We start from the raw sequence: 12,676 nt of genomic DNA on the forward strand, positions 1-12,676 counted from the left end.
CCAACTTTAGCCAGTTAGCTTGGGTGCTTAACCCTGCTCCTTGGCCTATTTTGGGGTTGAATAATCATTGTGAGAATCAAGGAGAGTTGATATTAGGTAACATATTAAAATTGACAGTATATATGGGTGAGAGCACGAATGATGTTTACAAATAGTCAAACTTTGCACCACGCCGCATTTAAACAATCGCTAAAGGGCGAGGGTTCTGTGTTGATGTAGTGAATTTGTTATTGGTGTAAAAAAGACGAAGAAACTCATATGCCAAACATCACCACATTAGTAAACTATTTGGTAGAGCAGGGTCACAAGACATCATATGGGAAAGTACAACCAGCGAAACATTGTAACACAACAGCAGGGGAGCAGGTGTCGAACTCTCGACCTTCTAGCCCGAAGTCCAGCGCGCTATCGACAGTGCCACAAAAGCATGCTCCAGCAGCAGAGTCGATATCAACGCTTATAACCCCAGGGTCGTTAAAATAGTCATTAAAGCCTCCCTGTGAACAGAAGTTATGATTATTTTGACTATAATTGTTTTATTCTTCACCTGGTAACATAACGTTAGACGAAACGACAGCGGTATAGTAGAGGTCTTTCTGAGTTTAAGATAACAGAGATGGAGACTCGTTTTTTTTTGTTATTTAACTAGGCAAGAACAAATTCTTACTTACAATGACGGCATAGGAACAGTGGGTTAACTGACTTGTTCAGGGGCAGAAACGAGCGAAAAGATGAATCAATTCAATGGCCTTGGAGTAAGTCTCTTTGTCAACATGAATATTAAAAATCGCCCAACACAATGATTTTATCATAGTCCTCAAGGACAATAGACAATAGTTCAGAGAAATCAGTAAAGAAAGTGGGGCAGTGTTTTTTGGTGGTCACCAGTGCTGGCTATAACCCTATATAGCCAGCACTGGGGGCTGACATTTAAACAGTATAGCATGATAAATGAAATGTCCTTACAGCTAAGTGCATTAGTAAAATGCTCAGAATGATGCATTACACACAGATATCTACACAAAGTCCACAGACCGCAATACCCTGCTATGTGCGGATAGTATGCATCCTCTTCCCCTCATGAATGGTCTACCATATAGCCAGTTATGCAGGTTTAAACAAATCTGTGGCAACCAGACGGATTTTGACAGCAATGATAAAACAATGACAAATTCAAAATGAGAGGCTACAAGGACAAAACTCTTGACACTGCAATGATGAAAATATCTCATCCAAGAGAGGAATTACTAAAAACTCAACCAAAGAAGAAAAACAACGCAACTGTCTTTTGCACTAATTACACCAAGGGTTCAGAGAAAATTAAAGCAATCCTGAAAAAGCACTGGCATATTCTGCAATCAGACAACAACAAAAATGGTCCTTCTGTAGCACAGTTGGTAGAGCATGGCGCTTGTAATGCCAGGGTAGTGGGTTCGATTCCCGGGACCACCCATACGTAGAATGTATGCACACATGACTGTAAGTCGCTTTGGATAAAAGCGTCTGCTAAATGGCATATATTATTATATTAAAAATCACACACCTCTTCAAGAAACCCACACTCGTGGTCTATAAGCGTGGTCGTAATATTGGAGGTTACTTGGTGAGATCTGACATTACCCCTGAGCCCACTCAGACACTCTTGACACCCATTCCAAATGGGAACTACAAATGTCGCTCATACGCACAGTGTAATAGCACTATAAAAACATCCTTCTTCAGACACCCACATATGGGTCGAAAAATCCCTGTTAGTGGTATCATCTCATACAAGACCAGGGGAGTAATCTATCTCATCACCTGTTCGTGTGGAAAAGCCTACGTAGGACAAAGGAAAAGACAATTAGAACAACGCATAGCTGAACACCAGAGCTCAATCAGGTGTAAGAGCATTGACTATCCTGTAGCAGCTCACTTTGTTGAAGCTAACCATCCAATCTCCTGCCTCAAATACACAGGCATTGAGAATGTTGCTCTACCAATGAGAGGAGGTAACATTGAGATCCTACTACTACAAAGGGAGGCTTACTGGATATCCTACTCTGCAAATATTGACCCCTAGTGGTCTGACTATTGACTTTGATCTCAGGCCTTTCTTATAAACAATTGTTTATATTATGAACAAGTATCGTTCATCGTAAATTGATCGTAAATTGATATATTCTTTCTACAGCTTATTAGCATACACCTATGTTTCTATATGATAACAATAGCCTAATATATTTAATATGCCATAAACTATTGTTTTTTTTTAAGTTTCACTAATTCATTCTAATAAATGTCATCATTATGACACACCCCTCACTATTGTCATTAGTTGCACTAATTGCACTGTTTGTCATAACCTGGTTCAAGTACTCATGACATTGCCCTCAAGAAGGCACCGTGATGCCAAAACATTGGTAAATACCCAATAAATTACTGGGAGTTTATATATGGAGTCTGCGACTCTTTATTTTGATAGTTAATAGTTTATTCACCGCTAGTCAGCACTTCCAACAAACTACTTTTTTCTGGGTGTGTGCCAGCTGATGTTTAAATGTTGAAAATTCTAAATGAATTTGCTGCATTTTTCCATCCAGTTTTCTTTATTTTTGTAATACACTGAGTTTTCAAAACATTAAGAATACCTGCTCTGACCAGGTGAAAGCTGTCATCCCTTCTTGATGTCACTTGTTGAATCCACTTCAATCAGTGCAGATGAAGGGGAGGAGACAGGTTAAAGAAGGATTTTTAAGCCTTGACATGGATTGTGTATGTCTGCCATTCAGAGGGTGAATGGGCAAGACAAAAGTGCCTTTTGAACAGGGTATGGTAGTAGGTGCCAGGCACACCGGCTTGTGTCAAGGACTACAATGCTGCTGGGTTTTTCACGCTCAACAGTTTCCCGTCTACCATTCAAAGGACATTCAGGCAACTTGACACAGCTGTATACTCAGTTTATATTACACTTGGAAACATTCTTTTTGTTTTTTTTTCTAACTTACTCTGTCAACATGGGCCAGCATCCTTGTGGAACAAGCATTCCTCGACACATAGAGTCAATTCCCGGCTCAGCTTGAATTGAGGCTGTTCTGATGTTTTTATTTACATTATTTGTTGTTATTTTGTACCCCCTTTTTCTCCCTAATTTCAGCCAAGTTGAATAACCTCACATTCTTTCTACTGCCAGATTGAATGCCACCCCTATCTGAACCAGGAGAAGTTGATCAGCTACTGTCACTCTAAGGGCATCTCTGTGACAGCCTACAGCCCCCTGGGTTCCCCAGACAGACCATGGTGAGGGCGTATACTTCAACTAATAATACCTGAAAGAAATACACTCAGCATACAAAACATTAAGAACACCTGCCCTTTATATGACAGACTGACCAGGTGAAAGCTATGATCCCTTATTGATGTCACTTGTTAAATCTAATATTTCAGCTCAATGTTAGGAAGGTGTTCCTAATGTTTGGTAAAGTCCATGTACATTCACCTTGTACATGAATTCTGAACATACACAGCCATTTACAGTTGTCCCTGTGAAAAGATTGTAACACAGTGTCAATAACAGGGCCAAACCAGAGGACCCTTCCCTACTGGAGGATCCCAACATCAAGGCCATCGCTGAGGAGCACAAGAAGACCTCTGCCCAGGTACTGTACTCCCTTTTCACACTATCGATCCAACCCGAACCGTACTGATATTTTCTTTAACCTGGGATCCCATTTACATGTCTGCTTTCCTCTCTCCGTCATCCTCACTTCAGGTCCTGATCCGCTTCCATATCCAACGGAACACGATTGTGATTCCCAAGTCTATCACCCCCACACGTATCCAGGAGAATTTCCAGGTATTATCTCCCATAATTCTTCATTATTTGAAGAGGTGTGTCATCTGATTTAGTTCACGTGTGTGGCTGTGGGGTAATTGTCTCTTTGAACCATGCAGGTGTTTGACTTTTTGTTGAGCGACGAGGAAATGAAAACCATTCTGGGCTTCAACAGGAACTGGAGAGTCTGCCCAATGACAGGGTGAGGCCCTACGTGGTTTATTTTGACCAATGGGCTGTAGTTTACAGTATACACTCTCTCTGCAGAGGCTCAAACTGTTTAAATAAGTATTATGAAGTCAAATCATCATTTTAATGTGATGATGACAGCTATGTGTATTATGCTGTTACTTTTCTTTGAATTCAAATATACTTCATGTTCAATTGATTCCTGAACATGTGTACAACTGTACTGTCTCTCTGAATGGTGTTTTGTTTTTCTTTGTCACCCAGGAGCATGAAGCACAAGGACTACCCCTTCAATGCTGAATTTTAAGGAAACGGTGGATTTGCAAAGTTCCATCTCTGGTGCTGTGACTCGCTTGAGATGTCTGCCCTCTTTCTGTTCTCGTTTAGATTCATTCTTATTTCTCCCTTTAAGACAATGTGCAGAAATAGCCATCCTTGAGCTAGTTTCTTGCGAATACCCATACATACTGTGATTTAGTATCTGTGTGTTGCAGTATTGTATTTCTCACGAGATATACACCCTGGCCTATATAATTGCCTTCTTTAATAGCACAATGGTCATTATTCTTCAACAATCATGGAAACATAATTTGACATAGGATCAATATTTAGTGAGGTATAAAAAAAGCTTTTGGTTCCTGGTTTGATACTGTAGCAAATCCAAGGTGCCAGGCTTCCTAACGCGCACAATATGGTGTTTGTGGCTTCCCAGATGACCCAGTTTGTTTGTTTCTCTTTGGTCACTCGCAAGCTTTTTCATCAATTAGCATCCACATATAATCGTATGACTTTAAAGAATTGATGTTAACCATAGGAATTCATAATTCAACCATAGGAGCTGGGTATGTCATACCTGGTCTTACTGAAGTAAGTTACAGAAATATCACATGGACATTGGTGTGTGTGATGTACAGTATTACATATCAACTGTGAGCTGTTTCCTCTGTTTCCTTTTTGTTTCAGAGATTTAAAAATGTAGAATATAAATAGTATCGAAATAGCTGATCCTAATAGTACATTGACCTATGACCTATGTTCATGAAGATGTGTTGTTGAACCCTCCTTCCCTCCAATGCCTAGTCATATTAGCCTAGAATGAGTCATCCACACTCTTTGCCTTACAGGACGATAAAGCACTTCTACTCATTGACATAGTACTGTGTTCTTTATTATATCTGCAGATGAGGAAATATTCATAGATCAAGGTAGTCGGCAGTTTATATTTCAGGATTAGAATCTTGTTTCAAATATGTAGAAATGCAGAACATCTAAGGGCAGAACATCGAGGCATTCTGGAATGAGTCACATTTGACTGTGTATGTTGTCAATGTTAACATATTGTTTGAGATATATCTCTGAAGAGCGCTGTCTAAGGACTGATTTTAATATCATTTCATATTTGAACGAGACGCACAGCATGTGTATCATGCTTTCAAAGGCACTTTCCAACATGCAAGTTAACTTACAACATGTTTAAACTTTGAACAAGTAAAGGCACTATTTGCCACTTATTACATTACACTGACGCAATCTGTTCGCCTCCTGAACTGTTCGGTCTCATGAACAATGTTAACGTAGTGGTTGAATCTATATACAACTACTGTATGTCCCCAGTGTTTTTCACAGACAGGAAGACGGGCGCTACAGTATAGGAATGTGGGTGTCAGTGTCCGTTCTCTGTCTTTAGCTCCAGTTCCACGCTGAGGTTTCAGTACTCTGCATGCAGAGGGAAGTCTTTGTGCTTGTTGCCCCTGCAGTGAGGAGGAGGAGGAGGGTACGTCAGGGAAGAACAGGTAAAGAAGATAGTGGGGTTGAAGTCAGCATCTAGACACTCTGGAACTCTGGACTCACCATTCCATAGCGAATCCTCTCCAGTTCCTGTTGAAACCAAGGATGACTTTCATGTCTGCGGGACTTAACTTGAAGTCCAACACCTGTTTTCGAAGGCGACAAAATAACAATTTAGGAGTGTGAAGGAAACAGTGGCTCTGGGGTTATATCCCTGCCTTGAAACCAAGAGATTGTGGGTTCAAATCCCACAATTTCTCTTTTTGCATGCAACTCTCAATGTGAAATATACAAAAAGAAAAGGTAACGGTGTCAGTGGCTCCCAGGTTAAATCCCTGCCTTGCATGTAGGTTCAAAACTACTCTTGCCTGTTTGTGTACGACTTTCAATATCATATACACTGAGTGTACAAAACATTAGGAACACCTGCTCTTTCCATGACAGACTGACCAGGTCATCCCTTATTGATGTCACTTTGTCTTGCCCATATTTAAGTAGTCAACATGGGCCAGCATCCTTGTGGAACGCTTTCGAACACCTTGTAGAGTCCATGCCCCGACGAATTGAGGCTGTTCTGAGGGGGGGGGGGGTGCAGCTCAAATTAGGGAGGTGTTCCTAATGTTTCGTACACTGTATACAAAGAGAAGGGTAACAAGTGTGAAGGGGTCTGTGGCTCTGGTGTAAGGATCTTTCTCCCCCCCAAAGCACAAGGTTGTAAGTTTGAACTCTTGTGCTGGCTCTTGAGCATGTTTGGCTACTGAGGACTCTGCTGGTCAGTGAGTCATGGCCACTTCAGGGAGTGGCTGCCACACATTTGATGCCCGGAGGGCACTGGCATTGGCTGGAAGAGCGTGACAAGCGGACGGGATAAACCACTCCTGGAAAAGGTGGGCACTTTGTTTTAAATGACGACGTGCCTATATTTAAACAAAGTGCCCACTTTTTCCAGGAGGGGACACCAGGTATTTACCACCATGAGTTCTGACAGCCTTCTAACTATCCCAGAGTGAACACAACTACATACAGGAGCTGAGCCTGGGATCGAACCTACAACTCTGTACATCGGAGGTAAGATTCTTACCAGAGCCAACAGCTCTTCCACACTTAGAACACTGCCCTTTGTATATTACATTTACATTTAAGTCATTTAGCAGACGCTCTTATCCAGAGCGACTTACAAATTGGTGCATTCACCTTATGACATCCAATATTTGACATTGAAACAGAGAAGAGAGGAAATTTAAACCTAGAACCTCTAGGTTGGGAGGCAGGGATTTAACCTCTGAGCAACCAACTCCTTCAGGATTCTGTGTAAGCACGCCCGTAGAATGCACTTAGTGGCTTCCACATCTCTACCTAGGCAATTATGTTTGAATGGAAAAGACACTGCCAAAGTTCAATGAAGTGAAACATTTTATTTATTGAATCGTTTCCAGTCACAATTGTAATTGTCAAAAAATACCTGGAAATTTTCCTTGATCCGGGAGGGCGTAGCCGACTTGGGAATGACGATCACATTCCTCTGGATATGAAAGCGGATAAGGACCTGTGGAGAGGACAACAACAGGGATTGGTCATTTGACTGACCCTAGACCAAGACTCCTTTTACCCAGCCAAAGAATTTAATGTTACCATGCGAGTGTTGGACCCACACCCCGATGACGTGGTTTCAAAACAACGATTCTTACGTTAGAAGAGACGTGTCTTGGAAAATAGCAGCCAAAACCTTGACAATTGATTGTCTCCATTCTAACCCCTAGCCATTTTCTTTCAAATCTACATAAGGGACCAATATCCAATTTCATACATAGGCTAATCATTATTTATAAATCTATCAGCATATATAATTGTACTGTAAGGTTCTTTGAAGAGTGGTATATAAGCCACGTTAACCTCAACTTGAATGGACTATTGTTGAAAACTCAGAACTTCACAGGAGTAAGCATGGTTGAGAACACTGTTTGTTCTGCTCTTTGTATTCCCTATATCTAGGACCATGTGTTTGGTGCAGTCATGTGACATGCCTGGATTTGAACCTTTTCATCAAAAGTGTCCTCTTTTCCTATTACGTCAGATGGTCCAGCACCATTCTCAGACGATTTCTTTCATTTTCGGTGTAATTCAATATTTCTGGATAAGGCTTAAAATACAGGATCAAATCTTGCTACAGTATGTCACTAAAGGCAGAATTAAGGGAAAGTGTTGACTCTCTCATACCTGTGCTGTGGTCTTATTGTGCTTAACAGCGATGGCCTTTATCTTTGGGTCCTCCAGCAGGGACGGCTCACCAGGTTTCGCCCTGTTGAAAATGTCATTTATTTTATGTTGACGTGAAGTCAAACACACGTCATTGTTTGTGGTGGGTGGGGCCTGAAAAAAAAATCTAGGGAAAGAGTAGGGTCCGACACTGAACGCACTCATTGAAACGTTGTCTATAACAAATTGAACACAATGCATGTTTTGGATCATTTCAGTGTACAGGTTGAGTGTATTTTAATTCTAGAACCTTCTATTTGACCCAAAGTGACTGTATACACATCAGGAATATCTTAGAAAAGTGTGATCTGTCTCACCATGGTCTGTCTGGGGAGCCCAGGGGGCTGTAGGCTGTCACTGAGATGCCTTTAGAGTGACAGTAGTTGATCAGCTTCTCCTGAGTCAGATAGGGGTGGCATTCAATCTGAAGGGACAAATACAAAGATGAGCCATTGGTAATACAGAGAGATGGGGCCATAATGCCTTGATACAAACTGTACGGACTTGTTTTGTCTGTCTTGATCACCACAGACTACAGTACCTGGTTGTTGGCAGGTTTATACTTGAGGCCTGGCTTGTTCAGGATGGATTCAATCTGGTCTTTGTTAAAGTTGGAGACACCGATAGCCTTGACCAGTCCAGCATCCACCAGGTCCTCCATAGCCTATACAATAGGTCAAGATCTAGCTCAGTAACCTGTCAAATATCTTACAGTATAATGTTGTCCGGGGGATGTTTTGTTTTGAAATACAGAATACCATTTTTGTCTTCCTTACCTCCCAAGTGTCCAGGAAGTTGCTGTCACCTGCGATTACTTGTCCGTCTTCACCAAAAGGAAATAGATTCTCTCCAGGCTGCATTGACAAACAGATCAGTCACAGGGACAATGGTCCTTTATTGACACAGACACACACAGTACCTGAAAGCACATCGGGGAGTGTATTAGGTAGAGGTCCAGGTAGTCTAGTCTGAGGTCACTCAGAGTCTTCTGACAGGCTCCCTTCACCATAGACTTCTGATGGAGGGTACACCACAGCTATTTGGGAGAAACAGTTATATTAGACTGCTGCAAGTGCATGTTGAAATACAATATTGTCCTATGGACAAATTGAAGTGTCACGGTGACGTGTGGCAGTTGAGTAAGAGTACGCCCAGAGGAAATGATAGTACTAGCATGACATTGGTGACTATACAGAGCATGCGCATGCACATGACATCCCTTCAGCCCGTATGGAGCTCTTTGTCTGCCTGGCGTCTAGTGGGAAATCATATGACCAAATCTACAAACATGACTAATGAGTCTTGTGATTCATGACACGTTTTCCACTTTTTGACACAGTGACCCAAGTCGATAATCGTCCTCACCTTACTGACGATGAAAAGCTCCTCTCTCTTCACCGCCCCCTGGCCAATCATGGTGTGAATGCCATCCCCCACCTCATCCTCATTCTGGTAACAGTAGGCTCCGTCTATCTGTCTGTAGCCTGCAGAGATGGCCGCTTTCACTGCCTCTGCTACCTTGCCCGCATCTGCCTGCACAGGGATTCAGAGGAATTACAGAGTAGGGCCTGGATATTGTGTTCTATTGTGGTTACCTCACACTTGATTTGAGCCTCTGTCGTGAAATGTTACAGAATACTGTAGAAATACTAATCATGATAGATGTATGATTACACTGTATAATATAATCATCATCATCAATATCACAGAGTTAGGCCATAATTTAGTTACCTACGTTGGTAAATTCAAGTGTAGGCTAAACCGCAATTCCAAGTGTGACATTAAAACATTAGTGCAAAAAATATGCTGCTAATCTTGGTCATCATCATAGTTCATTAAAACTCCCAGGATATATGGCAAATGAGAAGACTGTCATTTATTTGAACATAAACATACCAGTAGCTGCCAAAGGAAATAAACAGTTAACTGCCTACTGTTGATTCCATGAGTTTAGTTCAACAATGATCAATGCCATCCATGCAAGAGGACTAGAAGAAACATAATCACACTTTATCTTACCCTCCATGTCCCCAAGCCTACGATAGGCATGCTGGCCCCGGTGTTGAGAGTTACAGTTGGTGTGGGTGTCATCTTTAAAGATCTGCTGTAGTATCAATCCTAGGATCCTGGGTTGTGAGAGGAGAGGATCCCTGTATTCAGAGTGGAGGGAATAAGGAATCAGTATTCTCAGTGCAGCACACAAAGAGCTGAAACACAGATGCGAGGAGGGTTTATGTAGAGGGAGAGCGGCTGTTTGTTTGGTTACGCCTGCAACCCTACATCTAAAGCAGCGAATGGGGACAGAAAATGGGCAGTGAAGGAGTGGCTGAATGAATCCGTGTGTGTACGTGTGTGTACGTGCGAAAGAGGGTTTGCTTGTCACAATGACAAGGGAAACGTTTGTTTAAATCATTCCGGATGTGATGCAGGAGGCAATTCATGCTAATGTCGATTGAGTTGAAGAACACATGATATAACAAGGTCAAGTATACAGCTTTTTGTTGGTGTTGATCAGTATTTGTAGGTTGCCTAGAGGCAAATCATCTTCCTTATACAAGGTAACAAATAGGCAAGGTTTTAAATACAATATTGGAGTGATTTTTGACCTTGCAATCAATGATTGTGAGAAAAAAAGGACAAGTCATTGGGATTTCAGCAGTCAGAGACTCATGGTACAAAGCTGACTGTTGAAATCAGCATCCTGTGCATACAGTTTTGTATGCAGGTGTGACTAGCATAAAAACACTATAGATTAAACGCAACAGACCCAGAACCACAAACTCCATATTTTGCTTCAGATCTGCAACACAAGCCTCAAACACATAGCTTGTAGGTTGACATTTAGTAACCTAGCTATCTAGGTTAGGCATACTGTTAGCAGTGTGGTTAAGGTTAGGTTTAAAGTCCAATTTTAAGAAGAGAAATTGTAGAAACGGGCAGGGTGTAAGACTTTGACAACTGCTGACGGGCCTGAAGAGCCTGTCTAGATGTCTCTGGAGCCACAAACTATCTAGCGAGAGTACATGATCAGTGAATATATTCAATGTACTCGCTACATTGTGGGGATCTCATTGTATGGTAATAACTACATGTATATACGACTTGCATCCTTGGCACAAAATTATTATATTCTACTCAATCCATAAGCTTCATTAATGTCATTCAGACTGTTTTGAGGTTGATACAATCGGCTATGAGAGCTGAGGTTCACAGCTAGGCTCTGAACTAATATTTATACCAAACGTTTTAGGGTCCATAGCCGATCTGACGGTTGAGCTAACATATGCTAATCACATTAGCCTGAGGTTGTAAGAAACAAAAAATAAATCCCAGGACATAGACATATCTGATATGGGCAGGAAGCTTAAATTCTTGTTCATCTAATTACACTGTCCAATTTACAGTAGCTATTACAGTGAAATACTACCATGCTACTGTTTGAGGAGAGTGCACAATTATGAACTTAAATTAATAAACCAATTAGGCACATTTGGGCAGTCGATACAACATTGAACAGATATGCAATGGTTCATTGGATCAGTCTAAAACTTTGCACATACACTGCTGGCCAAAATCGAAATTGCGCCTGGGCTCGAATAATACATTATGGCCGTTCTCTTGCATTTCAAAGATGATGGTACAAAAAAATACAAAAAAACATGTTTTTTTCATTGTATTATCTTTTACCAGATCGAATGTGTTATATTCTCCTACATTAATTTCACATTTCAACAAACTTTAAAGTGTTTCCTTTCAAATGGTATCAAGAATATGCATATCCTTGCTTCTGGTCCTGATCTACAGGCAGTTAGATAGGGTACGTCATTTTAGATGAAAATTGAAAAAAGGGTCTGATCCTTAAGAGATTTTTAAACAACCAGATTTACAATGTCATACTCATATGTCACAACGCCCATAAAGCTAACCTGCTAGATGACTTATGTTAGCCAGTCAGCTAGCTTGCTAAATAACTTAGCTTTGACAAAAAAAAATATGCATAATCATTTGTCTCTACATTAACTAACAAATTAACATGTTCCTCACAACTGTCAATTATTTAAGTGATAATGCCCGAGAAGCCGGTGTTTGGAGGATATATTGGCATGGGTGTTGTTAGACCCCAACTGTTGTCACCCAGGCGAAGGATATTACAGTCGTGGCCAAAAGTTTTGAGAATGACACAAATATTAATTTTCATAAAGTACGCTGCCTCAGTTTGTATGATGGCAATTTGCATATACTCCAGAATGTTATGAAGAGTGATCGGATTAATTGCAATTATTTGGAAAGTCCCTCTTTGCCATGCAAATGAAGTGAATCCCCCAAAATCATTCCTACTGCATTTCAGCCCTGCCACAAAAGGACCAGCTGACATGTCAGTGATTATCTCGTTAACACCGGTGTGAGTGTTGACGAGGACAGGACTGGAGATCAAATAACAGACTGGAAGCTTCAAAAGGTGTGTGGTGCTTGGAATCATTGTTCTTCCTCTGTCAACTATGGTTACCTGCAAGGAAACATGTGCCGTCATCATTGCTTTGCACAAAAAGGGCTTCACAGGCAAGGATATTGCTGCCAGTAAGATTGCACCTAAATCAAGCATTTATCGGATCATCAAGAACTTCAAGG

The 12,676-nt window shown here is 41.1% G+C and overlaps 2 protein-coding genes across 5 annotated transcripts in view; one reads left to right on the plus strand and one right to left on the minus strand.

Annotated features, from left to right (window-relative positions):
• The window catches only part of LOC118366198 (aldo-keto reductase family 1 member B1-like), a 69,066-nt gene extending 63,913 nt beyond the window's left edge, over nt 1–5,153 (plus strand). Inside the window, exons 6-10 of one of the 4 annotated variants that reach the window (XM_052491857.1) lie at nt 3,173–3,279; nt 3,557–3,638; nt 3,752–3,835; nt 3,934–4,016; nt 4,268–5,153. In XM_052491857.1, the coding sequence (XP_052347817.1) occupies nt 3,173–3,279; nt 3,557–3,638; nt 3,752–3,835; nt 3,934–4,016; nt 4,268–4,310 (399 nt within the window). In that variant the 3' untranslated portion in view covers nt 4,311–5,153. The remainder of the gene's footprint in view (nt 1–3,172; nt 3,280–3,556; nt 3,639–3,751; nt 3,836–3,933; nt 4,017–4,267) is intronic. The other 3 variants (XM_052491858.1, XM_052491856.1, XM_052491855.1) reach the window with 3 other exon arrangements.
• Nucleotides 5,150–10,318, minus strand: LOC118366201 (aldo-keto reductase family 1 member B1-like). Its single transcript, XM_035748688.1, has 10 exons — nt 10,067–10,318; nt 9,413–9,580; nt 8,967–9,083; nt 8,824–8,901; nt 8,589–8,711; nt 8,365–8,471; nt 8,009–8,090; nt 7,254–7,337; nt 5,855–5,937; nt 5,150–5,754 (listed from the first exon to the last, which is right to left on the minus strand). Exons 1-10 carry the CDS (start codon nt 10,136–10,138, stop codon nt 5,712–5,714), a joined length of 957 nt encoding a protein of 318 aa, XP_035604581.1. The 5' UTR covers nt 10,139–10,318; the 3' UTR covers nt 5,150–5,711.
• Between the last annotated feature and the right edge of the window lie 2,358 nt (nt 10,319–12,676).

Source organism: Oncorhynchus keta, chromosome 33 (assembly GCF_023373465.1).
Source record: "Oncorhynchus keta strain PuntledgeMale-10-30-2019 chromosome 33, Oket_V2, whole genome shotgun sequence".
NCBI lineage: Eukaryota > Metazoa > Chordata > Actinopteri > Salmoniformes > Salmonidae > Oncorhynchus > Oncorhynchus keta.